The sequence below is a fragment of the Erinaceus europaeus genome, chromosome 9, assembly GCF_950295315.1.
Source record: "Erinaceus europaeus chromosome 9, mEriEur2.1, whole genome shotgun sequence".
In the NCBI taxonomy this organism is placed as follows: domain Eukaryota; kingdom Metazoa; phylum Chordata; class Mammalia; order Eulipotyphla; family Erinaceidae; genus Erinaceus; species Erinaceus europaeus.
Window position 1 is genome coordinate 29,897,781 of NC_080170.1, and position 20,853 is coordinate 29,918,633.

General features: G+C 38.9%; 2 protein-coding genes across 6 annotated transcripts in view; both read left to right on the forward strand.

The window, feature by feature from the left end:
- ATR (ATR serine/threonine kinase) overlaps positions 1 to 12,975 on the forward strand; it is a 92,719-nt gene extending 79,744 nt beyond the window's left edge. For 2 of the 3 annotated variants that reach the window (XM_007524067.2, XM_060197561.1), the window contains exons 43-47: positions 6,778 to 6,934; positions 7,055 to 7,208; positions 9,334 to 9,485; positions 10,432 to 10,537; positions 12,625 to 12,975. In XM_007524067.2, coding sequence (XP_007524129.2) covers positions 6,778 to 6,934; positions 7,055 to 7,208; positions 9,334 to 9,485; positions 10,432 to 10,537; positions 12,625 to 12,798 — 743 coding nt within the window. In that variant the 3' untranslated portion in view covers positions 12,799 to 12,975. Of the gene's footprint in view, positions 1 to 6,777; positions 6,935 to 7,054; positions 7,209 to 9,333; positions 9,486 to 9,539; positions 9,591 to 10,431; positions 10,538 to 12,624 lie in introns of those variants that run through there. The other variant, XM_060197562.1, reaches the window with a different exon arrangement.
- A 1,238-nt stretch (positions 12,976 to 14,213) lies between these two features.
- Positions 14,214 to 20,853, forward strand: part of XRN1 (5'-3' exoribonuclease 1) — a 101,247-nt gene continuing 94,607 nt past the window's right edge. For all 3 annotated transcript variants that reach the window (XR_009551548.1, XM_060197563.1, XM_060197564.1), the window contains exons 1-2: positions 14,214 to 14,381; positions 19,346 to 19,578. Coding sequence is in view for 2 of the 3 variants with exons in the window: in XM_060197563.1 (XP_060053546.1) it covers positions 14,307 to 14,381; positions 19,346 to 19,578 (308 nt within the window). In the remaining variant the exon portion in view is untranslated. The remainder of the gene's footprint in view (positions 14,382 to 19,345; positions 19,579 to 20,853) is intronic.

The window sequence follows — 20,853 nt, forward strand, 5'->3', positions numbered from 1 at the left end:
AATGTAATGAAAATATAAGAGATTACTTAGATGACATTTCTTCTTCTTCTAGCGTTTGCCCTTCTTCCGTAGCCAGTTAAATGGCTTTGAAAGTGACTGGGATCCATGTGGATTCAGTCGGCTGGGAAGGATCGTCAGTTTCCCCAATGAATGGGTACTCACGGGGTGCACCACGGGAAGGTCAATCCAATGACATTAAAGAGATATGACAGCTAAGTGTGGTACAGTGTCCTGGACTGGATTCTGGCCCAGAGAAAAAATTATAGTGGAGCAAGAGGTGAAATTTTAATAATCTGAAAGTTTTAATATTAATTTTCAGATTTAGATAGTTGCTCTATCATTAATAAGAGACTTAAACATTAAGAAAAGCTGGGTGATGCAGCCCAGTAGATGGCCCAGTGAATAAAGCACTGGTCTTTCAAGAGTTGCCAAGTTTGACTCCAAGCATCACGGGTGTCAGAGGATGCTCTGCATCCTGCCATTAGTAAATAAGTGAATCTTTAAAAAAAAAAAAAAAGGAAAAGAAGATTAGGTGATAAGTATATGGGAACTCTATCAGGCATGTAACTTTTGGTACAAAATTACTAAAAACAAAAAGTTTTAAAATACATATAAAAATACACATGACCCCCCCAAAAGAAAAAAATAGCACATACAATGCAATACATTAATAATAAGTTATCAGAGTGAAGTAGAAGATAAGTGCATTCCTTTTTCTTTCTTATTTATGTTTACCAGAGTACTGCTCAGCTCTGTCTTATGGTGGTGCAGAGGGTTGAACCAGACACCTTGGAGCCTCAATTATGAGAATCTTTTTGCATATCCATTAAGTCATCTTCCCTGCTCAAGTATACTTTTTTTTTTTTCTTCAGACTTGTTCATTAAGGATAGAGTGAGAGAGAGAAAAGAAAACCAGAGCACTACTACTCTGGCACATTTGATACTGTGATTGAACTCAGAACCTTATGCTTGAGGTCCAATGCTCCCACCACTGCACCACTTCCTGGCTGGTGAAAATAAGTGCATTTTCCCCCCAGGGGCTGCTGTAACAATGTATGCAAACTTGTTACAAACAAAAAATATGTTCCTTCACAGTTCTGGATATTGAGAGTCCAAAAATCAGTGTCAGTGGGGGTGTGACATCTCTGAAAAGCTCTAGCACAAAATCTGTTCCATGCCTTTCTCTAACTTCTGGCATTATTTCCCTAATAAAATATGAAAAAAAAAATCAAGGTAGTAAAAGAAAGAAAGGTAGAGATTACCTCGATTAGATGACGTTAAAGAAACATAACAACTAAATGTAGTATGGCATCCTAGATTGGATTCAGGACCAGAGAAAGGATGGTAAGTGGGATTCTGGTATTGTCAATAAATTTTCAGCTTCTTTGATATATAGATTCATTACTCCAATCTGCCTTGATTGAGTTTCTTCATGTCACATGTGATTTTTTTTTATAATTTATTTCTTTATTGGGGAATTAATGTTTTACATTCAATAGTAAATACAATAGTTTGTACATGCATAACATTCCCCAGATTCCCATTTAACAATACAACCCCCACTATGTCATTCATCATCTTTCATGGACCTGTATTCTCCCCACCCACCCACCCACCCCAGAGTCTTTTACTTTGGTGTAATACTCCAATTCCATTTCAGGTTCGACTTGTGTTTTCTTTTCTAATCTTGTTTTTCAACTTCGGCCTGAGAGTGAGATCATCCCATATTCATCCTTCTGTTTCTGACTTATTTCACTCAACATGATTTTTTCCACATGTGATATTAAAGCTTAAATCTACATGTCTCTGTTTTCTCTTTCTATAATGACACATATGTTTAGGACCCATCCTAATGATTTCATCTTAACCTAATTACATGGGCAAATGCCCTATTTTCAGTAAGGTGATATTCACAGGTACCAAATATTAGGACTTAAATATAGTTTTTGAACAATATCTTTCAACTCATAACAATAAGTTACAATGATAAATTGCTGCTAAGGGTATTGTAGTATACATATTATTTGTTCTATCCTATTACTATTAATAAACAACTACCCCTATTAAATGGATAGTTGTGAGAGGTTAATTTATCCAGATTCCTATAGGTGAGAAGTTACAGTTTAACTAAAACACACTCAAGTCATATTAAGAAACTTGCCTTTGACTGTTCTAATTAGAAGGATGAAAAATTATTATTATATTTTGATGCTGCTGAATTAAGGAAAAAAACTGTTTTCTACAGCCTGGGAAATAGCACAAGTGTGTATGCATGAAGTTTTGAGTTTGATCCCCAGCACTGCATAGTCCTGAATGCTGCTCTGGTTCCTCTCTATTTAATGAAGGGAATAAAATATTTTTTATTTATTTTCCATCTTACCATTAACATATTTGAACTATGCAGTAGTGAGTCTGAAAACCTTATATCCCAAATTTTCTCATAAAACTTTTGGTGTCGGGGTTGGGAGGTAGTGCAGTGGGTTAAGCACACATGATGCAAAGCGCAAGGACCAGCGTAAGGATCCCGGTTTGAGCCCCGGATCCCTACCTGCAGGGGAGTCACTTCACAAGCGGTGAAGCAGGTCTGCAGGTGTCTATCTTTCTCTCCCCTTCTTTCTTCCCCTCCTCTCTCCATTTTCTCTCTGTCCTTTCCAACAATGACGACATCAACAACAATAATAACTGCAACAACAATAAAACAACAAGGGCAACAAAAGGGAAACTTTAGAAAAAATTAAAAACAATAAAAAAAACCTTTTGGTGTGTCTTAGATATAAAATGTCCCAAACCAAGGTGAGACCTAAAAGGTACTTTGTAGACTAGTCAGACTAGCCATCTAATAAGGGGTTTCAAATATATCAGACGGAAAATCTCTTCTGTTTAGCTAGTGGCTTGCATTGTATAAGATTTGCTTTTTATTTATTTATTTATTTATTTATTTTTGCTTTTTTTTTTTTTTTTCATCTTTAGAATTTATTTTATTTTTAAATTTTTTTTCTTTAAGAAAGGATTAATTAACAAAACCATAGGGTAGGAGGGGTACAACTCCACACAATTCCCACCACCCAGTCTCCATATCCCACCCCCTCCCCTGATAGCTTTCCCATTCTCTATCCCTCTGGGAGCATGGACCCAGGGTCATTGAGGGTTGCAGAAGGTAGAAGATCTGGCTTCTGTAATTGCTTCCCCGCTGAACATGGGCGTTGACTGGTCAGTCCATACTCCCAGTCTGCCTCTCTCTTTCCCTAGTAGGGTGTGTCTCTGGGGAAGCTGAGCTCCAGGACACATTGGTGGGGGTCTTCAATCCAGTGAAGCCTGGCTAGCATCCTGATGGCATCTGGAACCTGGTGATTGAAAAGAGAGTTAACATACAAAGCCAAACAAATTGTTGAGCAATCATGGACCCAAAGCTTGGAATAGTGGAGAGGAAGTGTTAGGGAGGTACTCACTGCAAACTCTAGTGTACTTCTGCTTTCAGGTATATATTTTGCAGTAGTTTATGGATAGGTGTGAACATAAGCTCTCTCTCACAGAAACTGGTGTACATCTAGGTTTCGGGACTTTGTTAGAAAGTGAACTAACTGAGATGAAATTAGAGTGTACTATAAAAGGAAAGGTCTCACCCGAGTAATGAAGCTGAAGGGTTGTCATTCCACACGTGAAGTCTCTGGACACAATCTGAGGTGAAACATGTTGAGGTGGCAATCGTTGCGTTGGTTAGGTTGTGATCGGCAGATGCAATATTATTTGATATGGATTTGGAGAGGCATACGGGAAAGTGGGCCCTATCCAAGGGTTCCAGGACTGGGGGAAGTAGGGACTCTATAGTGGAGATGTGAGGTTCCTGCTGTCTTAGGGTTCAAAAAGACAATCGATAGTTAATGTTATCATCATTATTTGGTAATTGGGTTAACTTTGAAAAGTCCTTTTGTTAGGGTTTGCTGTACAGTACCCAGTATCTTGTATATAGCTGTGCTATTGGATGCTTCTAATCTACTTGGTCTAGGCTTTTGAGAGTCCGCATATCAAATACACAGCCTATATATTAAAAAGATTCAGTTTGTGTTTTGAAAAACTTTGAGACATACAATTGATTTTCCCCCCTCATATTAATTAACTAGTGATTTATATGTCTACATTTTGCTAGGAGTCTACATAAACACCATTCCCACCACCAAAAGACTGTGACCCATCCCTCCCACCCACTCCCACCCCCCACTGGCCCAGGAAGCTGCATGTCTACCCCTCACCACAGGGCTTTTACTTTGGTGCCCTACTTACAATTTGGTCAGGTCCTGCTTTTAATTTCCCTTTCAGATCTTCTTAGTCAACTTCTGTTGATGAGTGGGATCATCCCATACTCATCTTTATCTTTCTGACTTAGCTCACTTAACATAATTCCTTCTAGCTCTGTCCAAGATGGGTCAGAGAAGGTGGGTTCATTGTTCTTGATAGCTGCATAGTATTCCATTGTGTATATATACCACAGCTTTCTCAGCCACTCATCTGATGTTGGGCACCTGGGTTGCTTCCAGGTTTTAGCTTTTATGAATTGTGCTGCTATGAACATAGGAGTACACACCTCTTTTTGGTTGGGTGTTATAGAGTCCTTGGGGTATAACCTCAGGAGAGGAATTACTGGATCATATGGAAGGTCCATGTCTAGCCTTCTGAGAGTTTTCCAGACTGCTCTCCACAGAGGCTGTACCAATTTACATTCCCACCAGCAATGTAAAAGGGTTCCTCTGTCCCCACAACCTCTCCAGCATTTGTTGCTGCTGTCCTTTGTTATGTATGCCATTCTTACAGGAGTGAGGTGGTGTCTTAGTGTTGTCTTAATTTGCATTTCTCTGACAATCAGTGACCTAGATCAGTTTTTCATATGTTTGTTAGCCTTTTGGATCTCCTCTGTAGTGAATATTTTGTTCATATCCTCTGCCCATTTTTGGATGGGGTCATTTGCTTTTTTGGTGCTAAGTTTGCTGAGCTCTTTATATATTTTGGTGATTATTTTCTTGTCTGATGTATGGCATGTGAAGATCTTCTCCCATTCTGTGAGGGGTCTCTCTGTTTGTTTAATAGTTTCTTTGTATGTGCAGAAGCTTTTCAATTTGATGTAGTCCCATTGGTTTGTTTCTGCTTTAGTCTTCCTTGCAATTAGGTTTGATTCATCAAAGATGTCCTTGAGGTGTAGGTGGGAAAGTGTTTTACCAATGTTTTCCTCTAAGTATTTGATTGTTTCTGGTCTGACATCTAGGTCTTTGATTATTTTTGCTTTTTTACAAATTTCTTTATTGGGGGATTAATGTTTTACAGTCGACAGTAAATACAAGAGTTTGTACATGCATAACATTTCTCAGTTTTTCACATAACAATACAACCCCCACTAGGTCCTCTGTCCTCCTTATCCAAGACCTGTACTCTCCTCGCTGCCACCCACCCCAGAGTCTTTTACTTTGGTGCAACACATAAGATTCGCTTATGAATAAGATACACTATGAGTTATGTGCTAGCCTTCACACAGTAAATTATCTGTACATTTCTTAGTAGTGAGTGAGTGCAGACCTATATTCCAGTGATGGACAGTGTGATTACTTCAATTTTAGTGAAAACTAGCATTTTTATAACTCCAGAGACACTATTAAAAATGTATTAATGGGGGCCAGGTGGTGGTACATCTGGTTGTTCGCAAGGACCTGGGTTCAAACCCTCGGTCCTCACCTGCAGGGGAAAAGCTTTGCAAGTGGTGAAGCAGGGCTGCAGGTGTCTCTCTCCCTCTCTCTCTCTCTCTTTTTTTTTTGCCTCCAGGGTTATCACTGGGGCTCAGTGCCTGCACTATGAATCCACTGCTTCTGGAGGCCATTTTTTCCATTTTGTTGCCCTTGTTGTTTATTGTTGTTGCTGGATAGAACAGAAAGATGGAGAGAGGAGGGATAGACAGAGAGTGGGAGAGAAAGATAGACACCTGTAGACCTGCTTTACTGTTTGTGAAGCGATCCCCCCCCCCCAGGTGGGGAACCGGATGTCAACCGGGATCCTTCCAGTTCTTGCACTTTGTGCCATGTGCACTTAACCTGCTATGCTACCGCCCAGCCCCTTGTCGCTCTCCCTCTCTATTTCCCCCTTTCCTCTCAATTTCTGGCTGTATCTATGCAATAAATAAAGATGATTAAAAAAATAGATTTGCCTGATTGCTTATGGAGTTATTTAATTCTACCCCATTTATTTTGGTTGACATTAATTTTCATCAAGAGATTTCATTTTGGATAAGTATATGAGAAGATAATGCATTTAATCTTTTTTTTCCCTTTTCTTCCAGGGTTATCGCTGGGGCTCAGTGCTAGCACTACAAATCCAGTGCTTCTGGCGGCCATTTTTCATTTTTTTATTGGATAGGACAGAGAGAAATTGAGAGGGGAGTGGGAGATAGAGAGGGAGAAAGAGAGACACCTGCATACCTGCTTCACTGCTAGTGAAGTGACCTCCCTGCAGATGGGGAGCCAGGGCCTCAAAGGGGGATATCTCTGCATGGGTCCTTGTGCTTCATACTATGTGCATTTAACCTGGTGCTCCACCATCCAGCCCCCACATTTAATTTTTATTGTGATGTTATCAGATACATTTACCTATGCATAATTAGAATGTTTTCATTTTTGCTTTTAACAATTTGAGTGAAACAATAAAAAGTTTTGAATAGTCATTTTTCTGTCCAATATTAACAACAAAAATTGTCTCTTGTTGACTTGTGTAATTAAAGAAACTTAATCTACCTTCCAGGAGTTTATATGACAGGGAAAGAACTTCGCCAGTGTATGCTACCAAAGTCTGCAGCTTTATCTGAAAAACTCAAAATATTCCAAGAGTTTCTACTGCCTAGGCATCCTCCTGTTTTCCATGAGTGGTTTCTGAGAACGTTCCCTGATCCTACATCATGGTAAATGACTTAAGAATATAATTCTTTGTCATGGCTTTCTACCTTACACAATATTTTGAAATTTTATTTGTCATATGGCATAAGCATATTTGATAAACATTGTGGTTTGTCTGTTTTTAGGTACAGTAGCAGATCAGCATACTGCCGTTCAACTGCAGTTATGTCAATGGTTGGTTATATTCTGGGTCTTGGGGACCGTCATGGTGAAAACATTCTATTTGATTCTTTGACTGGTGAATGTGTACATGTAGATTTCAACTGTCTCTTCAATAAGGTAAGTGATGAAACTTACTCTAGTTTATTGTATGTTTTTCCCCAATTTTCTCAACAGCCGTTCTTTTTTAATATATAATGATAGTCAATTTCTTGGTAGCATCTTTAGTCACAGGTGAGTCACATTTAGTTTATTAATTAATTAATTAATTATTAGTTTATTTTTGCCTCCAGGGTTATCGCTGGGGCTGGGTGCCTACTCTACAAATCCACTGCTCCTGGAGGCTATTTTTTCCCTTTTGTTGCCTTTGTTATTTATCATTGTTGTTGTTATTGTTGTTATTATAGGACAGAGAGAAATTGAGAGAGGAGGGAAAGACAGAGGGGGAGACAAAGATAAGACACTTGCAGACCTGCTTCACCACTTGTGAATCGAACCCCCTGCAGGTGGGGAACCGGGACCTTGAACTGGGATCCTTAAGCCAGTCCTTGTGCTTTGAGCTATGTGGCTGAACCCTCTGTGTTACCACCTGGCCCCCTAGTTTTTTAATTTATAAGAGAGAGAACCGGAGCATTATTCATTTATGATGCCATGGATTGACCTTGGGATCCGTGCTCTTAGGTCCAAAGCTCTATCCACTGTACCACCTCCTGAGTTACTGATTGGGTTTGATCAGTGGATTTCACAATCCTCAGAAAAGCAATTAGTATGGAGCAGAATTAGAGAAGTGGGGGTTTGGGTGGTGGCGCAGGTTAAATGTACCTAGTAAAAGCTCAAGGACCCATGCAAGGATCCCGGTTCCAGCCCCTGGCTCTCACCCTGCTGTGAAGCAGGTCTGCAGGTGTCTATCTTTCTTCCTCTCTACTGTTCCTCTCTCATTTTCTCTCTGTCCTATCAAATAAAATGGAAGAAAGAGCCACCAGGAGCAGGGGATTCATAGTGCCAGTACCAAGCCCCAGCAAAAAAAAAAAAAAAAAAAAAAAATCCCCCCCCCCCAAAATCAGAGAAGTGTTAACTGTAAAACTAATACTGAATTTGAAATCCAAAGGCATAGTCCAAGTTCTGACTCAATTCTTAGTAATATGAAGATGAGCAGATAAGTTCATGCTACTGAGATTCCGTTTTAAAGAGGCAGATATTTATGTGATTGTTCCTTAACCTGGCAGCAAATAAGAAATCACCCAATAGTTTTGAAAATATACACAGGTACCTAGGAAACATCCCAGGAAATTTAGATTCTGTTAGTTCAGAGTGGGGTTTGGCTATATATACTCTTCCTGAGCTCCTCTCCAAATGCCTAGCGTTTTGATCCTGGAAGGCAAAGTGATAGGTTAATTATTTTCTTCATGCTCATTTTCTGTTAGTTGCCTTCTGCTGTCACAAAAGTCTTCAGTGGTCACAGGTCCCACTGAGAGCAAACTGAGATAAATCAGTGGTGTAGGTTAAACAATACAAAGAAGAATTTAATGAAACTGATTGAGGTGAAAAAGCCCTAGGAAGGGCTGGTTGGAGAAAGGCAGAAAATAAATTTAACTTTAGTGTACTTGATATTTTTTGTTTACCGGAACAGTGTGAGCATCTAACACTTTGGTTGTTTCTTTTCTCCTGCTTTTAAGTGAAAGTTTTGTGCTTTTTTTTTTTTTTTTAAAGTAGGAAAATATGAGTAGCTGGGTGATGGCATACCCAGTTGAGTGTACACATTACTATACACAAGACCCAGATTCAAGCACCTAGACCCCACCTGAAGGGGGTGGTGGTGAGAAAGCTTTAAGAGTAGTGAAGCTGCAGGTGTATTTCTCTCTCTCTCCCACCCTCCTTCTTTCTTCCTCTCTCCTTTCCTTAGCAATTTCTCCCTATCAAAGAACAAAAAGGGTGGAGGTGCTGGAATAACTGATGACCATTTGCAGGCACCAAAACCCCAGTTAGCCCTGGTGATAGCCAAAAAGAAAAAGACCCAATATTTAATGTGTAACATTTCTCTATGATATTCACTTTAGTAGTTCATCCATCCTTTAGATTTTTTCCAAGGATTATGTTTCAGTCACCTAAAGCAAAGGTGTTACATACTGTTCACTTATGATACAGACCTTGGATGTAATTATGAATATTTATGGGTATCTTTGCTCTTACTAAAAGGATACAAGCATGAAGTTCCACAATTTTAATAAAAATACATTGTTTTAAGGGAGAATCCTTTGAAGTTCCAGAAATTGTTCCATTTCGCCTGACTCATAATATGGTTAATGGAATGGGCCCTATGGGAACTGAAGGTCTTTTTCGAAGAGCTTGTGAAGTTACAATGAGGCTGATGAGAGATCAGAGAGAGCCTTTAGTGAGGTAATTATCTATATGTTGTTAACACTAACCTTGAATTTAATTATTTATTCCTAGGTATGTTTTCTTTATATAGATGCTACTTTGCATTAACTGAAGTAGATTTCTTCAGGTAATAGCTTTGTTAAGATATTATAGTTCATTGCAACTTTCTTTATAACAGTCAGTTATGGGAGCAACCTAAATGTTCACTGATAGATGAGTGAAGAAAATGTGATATCTATACAATGGAATATTATTCAGTCATTAAAGAAGGAATTACACATTGCCATTTGGCACAACATGGATGGACTTTTAAGGGAATTATGTTAAGTGGAGTGAAAATGAGAAGGAATTCTATAATGATATCACTTAAATATAGATATTAAGGGGAAAACCCAGTAAAGTTCATAGATACAGAGAACAGAGTGGTGATTACCTGAGGTAGGGAAGGGGAGTGAGGAAACTGAATGAAGGTACACATTTCATACAAAAGTCAAAAAAATCCAAATGCTCAGTTATAAAATATCTCATTAAAATACAATGTATAGCATAGGGACTATAGTTTATAATACTATATTATAAATAATACTATATTTGAAAATAACTAAGAGGCCAAGGAGGTATTGCAATGGATAAAGTGCTAGACTTGTAAGCGTGAGGTCCCGAGTTCATTCGTCAGCATCAAATATGCCAGAATGATACTCTGGTTCTCTCTTTCTTTTTCTTTACTCTCTACCATTAATCAATAAATAAATCTTTAATTAAAAAATGTGACTAAGTATAGATCTTAAAAACTGTAACCACAAGTAGCTTTATCGCCTACTCTCACCAATAGTAATTGCATACATATTACTGAGGTAGTAGTAATTCATAATGCTATTAACTTCTCGTCCTTCACTTACCAAAATGTTTAGATTTACTTTGACAAAACATTGTATTACTACCATAATATTTGTTTCCGTTTCAGTGTCTTGAAGACTTTTCTACATGATCCTCTTGTAGAGTGGAGTAAACCAGTGAAAGGAAATTCCAAAGCACCACTGAATGAAACTGGGGAAGTAGTCAATGAAAAGGTTAGTAGAAAGCATAATCTCTACAAGTGAGTACTGATTCTAAATTTTGTCAGTGATTAACCACTAACTGCTGAAACCTAACACTCTGCCATTAAAACAGCTTGTCATTGCTAATGCAGCATTATCATATGTATAATAAAAGTAGTTTAAGAACTGGGAGATAGCTCACCCAATAGGCCAAGCCCCTTGCGCTGTACTGGGCCCAGGTCTGGGTCCAACAGCACATGGGAACACCCCGGCATTGAGTAAACATCCAGCACTGTGGTGTCTCTCCCTCTGTAGAATGAATAAGTTTACTCAGGAGCAGTGGAATCACCCTTGAGGAAAGTCCCAACAACATAAAAACAAAGAATTTAAGACTTATTTGTTGAAATGTAAACAAAATTCAGTTATGAGAGATATTGAAAAAAACTTTAATCCAACCTGCCTGAATTTTTAGCAGTTGTCACACTGAATATGTAGCAATTCACTCCTTAATAAAAATATTAGTTTAGGCCCCCAAGTTTTTTTTTTTTTTTTGCTTTTATTATTTTTTTTGAGATCCTACTATACAGTTTTTTCTCCCTTCCTTCCTTCCTTCCTTCCTTCCTTCCTTCCTTCCTTCCTTCCTTCCTTTATGTCCCCCCAGCCCCCAAGTTTTCTAATAGTTATTTTTTAATAAGTGAGAATAGATAAGGATCTTCTTCTTTTTAAAAATATTTATTTATTCCCTTTTGTTGTTGCCCTTCTTGTTTTATTGTTATAGTTACAGATGTTGTTGGATAGGATGGAGAGAGAGGTGGAGAGAAAGTATGTTGCTTGTGAAGCGACTCTCCTACAGGTGGGGAACCCGGGGCTTGAACCAGGATCCTTATGCCAGTCCTTGTGCTTTGTGCCATGTTCACTTAACCCACTGTGCTACCGCCCAACTCCCTAGATTAAGGATTTTCTTAAAATAATATCTCACTCAGATGTTAATAGGTTTTCTTGATTCAGATAAATTCATAGAATTCTAAGTTGCTAACTTGGAACTACTATTTGCACACACTAACATAACCTAAATATTCAGCTTTAAAATACCATTGCTACTGTTAAAATATGTACTAACTGTTTAAGTCCTATACCTTCCAGGAAGCCTTTTTAAGACTTTTTTTTTTTTTAGAATTTTAATGTGAAAGAAGTTCCCTGGTATTTCATACTGTACAGGAAATATCCAAGTAGAGTGGTAAAGCCCTGATGAAAAAAAACAAAACAAAGATACACACATTAGATTCATTACTGTGTCTAAATTGTCTCATTCTGGGACCAGTGAGACATATCACCTTAGAGGGCACTTGCTTTGCCATATATATAATCCAAGCTAAAACCTGTTTACACTATATGCAAGTGCTACAGCATTTGCGGAAGCTTTGATGTTGTACTCGCTTCCTTTTAAAAAAATTTTTTATTATTTTTATTTATTTGATAGAGACAGCCAGAAATCAAGAGGAAGGAGGATATAGAGAAGGAGACAGAGAGACGTCTGCAGCACTGCTTCACCACTTGTGAAGCTTTTCCCCTGCAGGTGGGGACCAGGGGCTTGAGCCTGGGTCCTAGTGCACTGTGACACCCGGCCTGTTGTAGTCTCTTTCTTCCTCTCTGAAAAAGTAGGCCCAGACCAGTGAGATCACCCCCAGCAATGATGATGATGATGATGGTGATGATGATAAATTCTCTCAGTTTGAGTGTGTGTGGTATGTGAGTGTTCTCTGTGATGGAAGGGTGTCCTGGTTCTGGGCTATTTCCCACCTTTTTACCCAGAGCTGCTGGGGTAGGGCTGGTCACCTGTGACTCTGAACTGGAGTAAGCAGTTTGGAAAATTAATTAATTAGTAAAAATATTTTTAATATTTAAAAATTACCCTAGCAAGTTGTTCAAGACTCAGTGGTGCATACCTAACAATCAATACCTCAATTAATTGTATCTATATCATTTCTTTTATTTGTATGTGTTCTTACAAGTGAGGTAATGATCAATACAATGGTGTTAACACTTGTAGTTTCCAGATTTTCATTATCCACTTGTCAGTAGGTCCTTATCCCTTATTATTTAATTTTTTTTTTTTTCAGGCCAAGACCCATGTTCTTGACATTGAACAGCGACTGCAAGGAGTAATCAAGAATCGAAATAGAGTGACAGGGCTGCCATTATCTATTGAAGGACATGTGCATTACCTTATCCAAGAAGCTACTGATGAAAACTTACTATGTCAGATGTACCTTGGTTGGACCCCATATATGTGAAATAAATTACCTCAAAGAATATGCTGATAATCAAAAGTTAATGGATTTTGTATTGATCTGCAGTTGTATCTATTCCATTCAAAGTATAAGTTTATGTTCTCACAACAGTTGGTATTTCTCCCTGGTAATAAATTTAAAATATTTTACTATCAAGGAATAAACTGCATTTTTAATTTATATTCTGTATTATAGTAATGTAACATGTTCTTTATGATCTAAAAAGATGTTGGAAAATTTCATTTTCCAATGTTTATTGATTTTTTTTTTTACATACTTGCTAGCATAAAGATTCATTTGAACAGCAGTAAAAATCATATTACGTATACTGTGATAAATTTGCATTTGGAATTATCTCCTCTGTTAAGAACCAACAGTCTAATTAAACAGGCTTAAATGTGATTAGCACATCACTTTATAAAAGTTTTTATATGGCCAAAAACTGATAAAATAAAAACATACACCAAGAAGTATGAATATAAAAACTAGATAAACATTCTGTATGATGTGCCTCAGGTCTAGTGGTCTTGGAAGAGAGTAATACCTAAAGCTTTATGAGATTAAGAAAATCTAAAAATAGTTTTAATGTGGTTAAATTCTTTTCATAAGCTTTCACATAGGAAAATTAATTCATAATACAAAGCAATGAAGATATTCAAAAAACTTTCTCATGTTATTTTAATGAAAGATACAGAGATAAAGACTCAGCAATCAGAACACTGCTCAGTTCTGGCTGATGGTGGTGGGACTGGGGATTGAACCCAGGACTTCCAGAGCTTCTGGCATGAAAACCTATCTGTATGACAATTATGTTGCATCTCCAGCTCTTAAAAGACAAACTTTCCATAACCAAGATGATTTCACGGAGATTCACTTAAGTTTCCTTTTATTTTTTGTACTGATGAAAGTATGGGAAAGACATGGTAAATCTAGAGGCATGAATAAAAACTAAACATATTTCCTATGAAATACCTAATATTGAAAAAGAGTTAAAGAGGAAGCTGGGTAGGGATGGAGAATTACTAAGCTTTTTCAACAAGTAATCTAGCAAGGGCCGTTTTTTTTAAATAATGGTAGACTCATTCCTCAAAATAAAACAAAGCTCCTCAGCCAAACCAAGTCAGATGAAATCCCAGATGTTTCCACCTCTGTGTTGAAAAATCCAAGGATTAGCAATCTCGGGAGACACGCAAAATGAGTGTTCAATCGTCTTCCAACCTTGTGAGGTCTCTACACCACATCCAACTCTAAGTAGCGTTGGCATTTTCAAAACTTAGGGCCTCCAGATCACCTTCGGCCTGAACGACCAGTGAGGGACCTTTTAGAACTAAGGCCAAAGAGAGCTCCGCCTTTGAGGTGCGGCCGCTCTAGGCCCAGCGGGCGCTCCTCTCTATGGTAGGCGGGTGGTATGTTGTCATCGGTAGAGCGACGGCCGGAGGCGGCGGCGAAGGCCCCGGCGGGCCTCTTGCTTTCAGTTTGGCCTTGACTGCAAATTAGGATTGACTGGCGAAATGGGAGTCCCCAAGTTTTACCGTTGGATCTCGGAGAGGTACCCCTGCCTCAGCGAAGTGGTGAAAGAGCATCAGGTGGGTGATCAGAGGCAGACGCCAGGGAGGCCGAGGACTCGGAGCCCGCGGCCCACTCCCCCGAGCTCCGGCCCTTCAGCTTCCTTTTGTCGCCGCTCGTTTGATGAGTGGGAAGGGGACCTCCGCCGGGATTAGTGGGGAGTCGGGAGGGCAAAGACGCAGGTTGCGTTTCTATGGAAAGAGCAGCAGAGCTGTGGGTAGTTGTGACAGTTCTACAGGGCCATAGAGATGGAGTGTGGGCAGGAGCACGGTCGGGGACACTTCCTCTCCCCCAGCCCCCCTTTCCCAGGCGAGTAGGTCTGTAGGTCCCCTTCCCTCCGAGAGGCCGAGAGGACCAGGGTTGTCCTCCTCGGTCACTTCTCCCCACCACATCTGCCGAAAGCAATAAACCTCAATAAACCTCACTTTGAAAACAGGAACCGCCTCTGCACTTGTCACCTTGTTTATTTTCTTTCATCTGGATCTGCGTCCCAGCCCAGACTTTCTGACGTGGCGGATGGTTCCTATTTATGGTAGTTTTTGTTACCCTTTTTCTGTCATCTCAAAGACACCCCCTCATTCTGTTCTAAAAGAAATAAAAATACACTGGAACTGAGCAAGGGTTGTTATATGGAGGCTCTTTTGGAGGGGGAGCTGCTGTAAGGGTGAGGCGAAGAGAAAAGAATGGGTTGTTTAGAGCTCCTATACTGTCATGACAATATTCGGCACGTAACGACCCCCAAGTAACAGCTCTATGGAGATTGGGAGGGGTGGTGGTGGTTATATAGTAGAACTGTGGAAAGAAGAGAAAGCAGTCATGTTTTCAGTCATAGAAACTTTTGTGATGAGATTTAGCCTGCGTACTATTCTCGTGAAGGTAGGGTTAAATTTCAAGAAAGGGCTTTTTTGTTATTATCGTTAGACTTGGAGACCCAAAGGAGAGTTTACAGAAGGAGGAAAGCTTACAGAATTACTGGATTTCTAGAGGTCCTGGTGGCAAAAAGGGTAAAGAAACTGAAACTGAAACTCTGACCACAATAAAGCATTATACGTGGTTCTACAACTCTTGGAAGACTGTAGTTTGGTGGAATTTTGCCAGCAAAACGTTATGGAAAGTCATAATTCATTAGAAATTGTAAGGCCCCAGGAGATGGCTTTGTGAGTGGTGTTGGACTCATATATGAAGGCTCCAGTTCCATCTCAGGCTTCTCATGTGCCTGAATGATGCTCCAGTTCTCTCATTCCTCTCCCCTCTCCGCTTTCTCCCCCCACTAAGTAAATAAATCTTCTTAAAAGAATTCTTCTAAAAAGAGTTCTTCTAAGAAGATTTATTTATCTGCTTATTATGAGAGAAAGAGAATGAGAGAAGAGGGAGACAAAGACCTGCAACTTGAAGAGCCTTGGGTATGCAAGTTGGTACTTTAATAGGCAGAGCTGTCCACCAGACCCAGTCATTTAAAGTTCATTAATTTCCCCCCCAAACTACCACCAAGATAATAAAAGAATAGATAGTAAACCACAAGATTGCTCACACAGTCCAATTTCTTTAGCACTATGACTAGGGTGGTGGTTGTGAAATATTAGTTTCTTTTCATTCTGGTCTACTATTTTCGTAGACCTACCTTTCCTTCGAAACTCTCTTTCAGTCTTTTTCAGATGGGGCATGGTGAAGAGGGAGCACAGCATCTAAGTTTCCTCCAGTGTGGTGGGGCTGGCTTCTCCAATGTGGGGTGGCGAGCATAAAGTGGTCCCTACAGATATCTATGCTACAATTCTAACCTGCTCATTTCCCAGACACAAGCATTTCATGTCTATGCTCCTGTAATTCCTGCTTGAAAGAACTTTGTTCCAAAACCGGCAAATACCCTATTTTAAGCTTTCTGTTCTAGGGAGCCTTTGATTTCCTCAGACTCACTTTACTAAAGTTTTCTTTCTTATGCAAAAATGTACATTTTATTGCTGCTGTTGATTTTCCTGTCTGTGCTCTTTTTTAATTTATTATTCCTAAGTATAGCAACTGCTTTATTGTGGTTTTTATCTTGCAGTGTCAAGCATGTACAAGTTGTTCAGTGAATGTTTAGTGATTTAATGAATAAGTATTAAGGTAAAAAAGAGAGAGAGAGAACAAATATTGAGGAACATGTATCTGATAAAAATTTAACTTTTACAAAGCAAAGGCCATATAACTACAGTTACTATCAACTTTTTTTTTTAAATACCTGTTTTATTTTTATGAGAGAGCAAAGAGGAAATCAGAGCACTGCTTTGCTCTGACGTATGTGGTGTCAGGAATTTGGACCTCAAGATTACAAACTCTTTAAGAACTTCTCAGGTGTTCTTCATGGTTGTCATCCAGTATAGCATTTTTGTAATAATTGACCGTTAAGAACTTGTCATATATTACTTATTTTAAGTGCTCTACATCCATCTATTTACTTAATCATGGCTATCCCAGTACTATTATTATTAAAATATTTTATTATTTACTGGATAGAGACAGAAAGTGAGGTCAAGGAGAGACACCTATAGCCCTCTTCATTCCTCATAGCTTTTCGTCTGTAGGTGGGGATAAGGGGCTTGATTTGAACCTGGGTCTTTGCACATTGTAACATGTGCACTCAACTGGGTGTGCTGCCACTTATTTCCTGTAATGCTAGTATTATTCTCTTCCATGTTGTGCTTGAGAAAACTGAGTCACAGAACGATTGAGTTAATCATCCAGAATGTTTTATAACTAGTTAAGTAAATGCTGGAGCTGAATTTGAAACCAAGCAGAATTGCTTCAGAGCACTTTTCTTAGCTTTTCTTTTTTTTTTTAAATTTTTATATTTATTTATTTATTCCCTTTTGTTGTCCTTGTTGTTTTATTGTTGTAGTTATTATTGATGTCATCGTTGTTGGATAGGACAGAGAGAAATGGAGAGAGGAGGGAAGACAGAGAGGAGGAGAGAAAGATAGACACCTGCAGACCTGCTTCACCGCCTGTGAAGCGACTCCCCTGCAGGTGGGGAGCCCGGGGCTCAAACCGGGATCCTTCTTCCGGTCCTTGTGCTTTGCGCCACCTGCGCTTAACCCGCTGCGCTACCGCCCGACTCCCTTTTCTTAGCTTTTCTTTCAATTCTACCTCTCCTCCAAGTGGCTCTTTATGCTTTTTTTTCTTAATACCTGCTGCCTCCCATCAAATTTTAATACCATATCTATACTGTGTATTTATGTTTACTCAGGTGTATATGTTTTTAATGTAAAACAATGGTTGAAGGCCCCTTTGAAACCGTTTTGTTCCTTTCTATCTCCCCTCCCCTCTCAATTTCTCTGTCGTATCAAAGTATGAAAGAAAGAAAGATAAAGAGAGAAAGGAAAGAAAAGAAAAGAGGAAAAGTTAAAAAAAAAAAAAGGCCACCAGGAACAGTGGAGTCTTAGTCCTGGTGCTGAACCCTAGCAATAACCCTGATGGCAATAAAAAGAAGAAAAGAAGAGAGGGAGGAAATAAGGAAGGAGGGAGGGAGAATGAGAGGGAAAGAGGGGAAGGAAAAAGAACAGGAAAAAAAGCCTAGATTTATTGAATTTTGAGTCCTACTTATAGTTGCCAAACCAAGTGATTTTGGCCTGTAAGCCAGATGTTCCCCTCTCCTGCCCTAGTGCATTATGTGGTCCATTATGGGTAATTATTTTTGAATGAATAAATATATTAGCTGTAGCATATTTAAAAGTCTATAAAACATATTATGAAACATTGTGTATTGCAACAAAGTGAAAGATTCTGGGGTGGAGGAGGGCTCAGGTCCTAGAACATGATGGCAGAGAAGGGCCTAGTGGGGGTTGATTTGTTAAGTGGAAAACTGAAAAATGGTACACATGTACAAACTACTGTATTTTACTTTAGATAGCAAAGCAGTAATCCCCAATAATGAAAAATGTATAATATGTTAGTATATTTTAGAATAACATATTAGAAAAGTAAATTGATGCAAAGAGGCTCTTAGGCTTTGAGGATCCAAAGTCCCAGGTTCAGTCCCCTGCACCACTGTAAACCAGAGCTGAGCAGTGCTCTAGTTAAAAAAAAATAAATAAAGGGGGGAGGCATCCGCGCAGTAGCTTGGCGGGTTAAGCACACATGGTGAGAAGCGCAAGAATTTGTGCAAGGATCCCAGTTTGAGTCCCCGGCTCCCCACCTGCAATGGGGGTCGCTTCACAAGCAGTGAAGGAGGTCTGCATGTGTCTGTCTGTCTCCCTCTCTGTCTTCCTCTCTCTGGATTTCTCTCTGTCCTATCCAACAACAATAACAGCAATGAAGACAGTAACAACAATAACAAGGGCAAGAAAATGGAGAAAATGGCCTCCAGGAGCAGTGGATTCATAGTGCGGCACCAGAGCCCCAGCGATAACCCAGGAGGCAAAAAAAAAAAAAAAAAAAAATGAAGTAAAAAACATTGGGATTGCTTAAAGTATTAATAAGTAGAAGTAAAGAACTAAGAAAAACAAGAACCATTGACAGCTCTTTAGACAGTCAAATATATATTGTCTTTATGTGTGGAGCATTTTGCAACACTCTAAATAGGAAACAAAGCAAAAGAAAATTACTTTTTTGAGAAAATTAGATATACTTAGTCACAATTTAAAGCAGTATTTGCTTATTATATGTAGGTAACGTGCTATTATGTTCAATAAAGGGCTGGTTTCCTTAGTTTATTCATTTCCTAAGTCTTTTTGAATTGCTACATTGTGCCAGGCAGCATGCCAATGGTTCTAAACACTATCAAACGTGAAACCTTGTTTTGAAGCACTTTCTTACAATTTAGAAGAAAAGACAAACACATCACACACATTCAGCAAAAAAAAATAATCGCTTCTTTTATTCAACTGGGATTATTTACTCAATTTTTATATATTAAGATATTCTATGTACTTCTTTTTATTTCCCAACTGATGAGTTGTCCATGATTAATCATAATAAAGGTTGATCATTTTTCTTTTTTTTTTTTTAGATCCCTGAATTTGACAATTTATACCTGGATATGAATGGAATTATACATCAGTGTTCCCATCCTAATGATGATGATGTTCACTTCAGGATTTCAGATGATAAGATCTTTACTGATATTTTCCACTATCTGGAAGTGTTGTTTCGCATTATTAAACCTAGGAAAGTGTTCTTCATGGCTGTTGATGGTGTAGCCCCTCGAGCAAAAATGAATCAGCAGCGTGGGAGGCGTTTTCGGTATTTATGGTTTATTTAAAAATACTAAATAGATTAATAAAATATGTTATTTTAAAGATAACTGACTTAACAGTGTATCTTCTGCTCATGCTTTCTTCCTGTTTAAATGCCCTTTCGAAATGGGAATATTTCATATCAGTGTCAGATTTTATCAGTCAGTGAATGAGTAGTTCAAGTAAGGTGCCATTTTGTCACAGATTTTTCAGAATTCTTGTTTGCAACTTGTAAATGATAGTAGATGAGAAAACTCTTACAGTTTTCTGTCCTGAGGTAGAAACCAGAGCAAACTAAAAAGTTGTTCTTTCATATATTGGCGTTCAATTTAATTGAACAAACATTTTTTGGATGCTCAGACCATGGGCTAGTTGCTGACTGAGTATGGATCCAGATTGGGAAGAAAGACAAGTGAGGTAAGACCTATCTTTCATGATTAATGGATCATTAAAAGAGAACTGAATTATAATACTCAAGATATTATCAGGGCTAGTATATGAGTTGGGTAGTAAGAAAAGTGAAAGTATTGTGGTCTGGGAGGTGGCACAGTGGATAAAGCGTCAGACTTTCAAGCATGAGGTCCTTCCTGAGTTCAGTCCCTGGCAGCACATATACTAGAGTGATGTCTGACTCTTTCTCTCTCCTCCTATGCTTCTCATTAATAAATAAAGGGGGGGAGGTAGCGCAGCTGGTTGAGTGCGTGTGGCACAAAGTGCAAGGACCAGTGTAAGGATCCTGGTTCGAGCCTCTGGCTCCCCACCTACAGGGGTGTCGCTTCACAAGCAGTGAAGCGGGTCTGCAGGTGTCTTTCTCTCCCCCTCTCTGTCTTCCCCTCTTCTCTCCATTTCTCTCTGTCCTATCTGACAACGACGACGACATCAATGACAGCAACTATAATAACTACAATAAAAAAGGGCAACAAAAGGGAATAAATAATAAATATTAAAAAAAGAAAAGAAAAGTGAAAGTATTCAAAGAGGTTGTATTCAGAGTATGGATTGTAAAGTAAGATTCCTGAACAGGGTGGGCTATTTCTAGAGACTGCAGTCTAGCTAAGTTCATGTTTCTGAGTGGTAGAAGTGAAGTTAAAAGGGTTATTAGAACTGATGGAGGGAAAAAAAAATCCTTATGCTTGATGGTCTTGGCATAATGAGTCCTTTCATCACAAATAGTAGGGAAAGGAATTTTAAGGCCACTGATGACTCAAATATGGCAATTACCAATGATAGTGGGAGAGTACCTTGGAGAAGGGTAACATAAAAACAGAAAGAAGATAGTAAA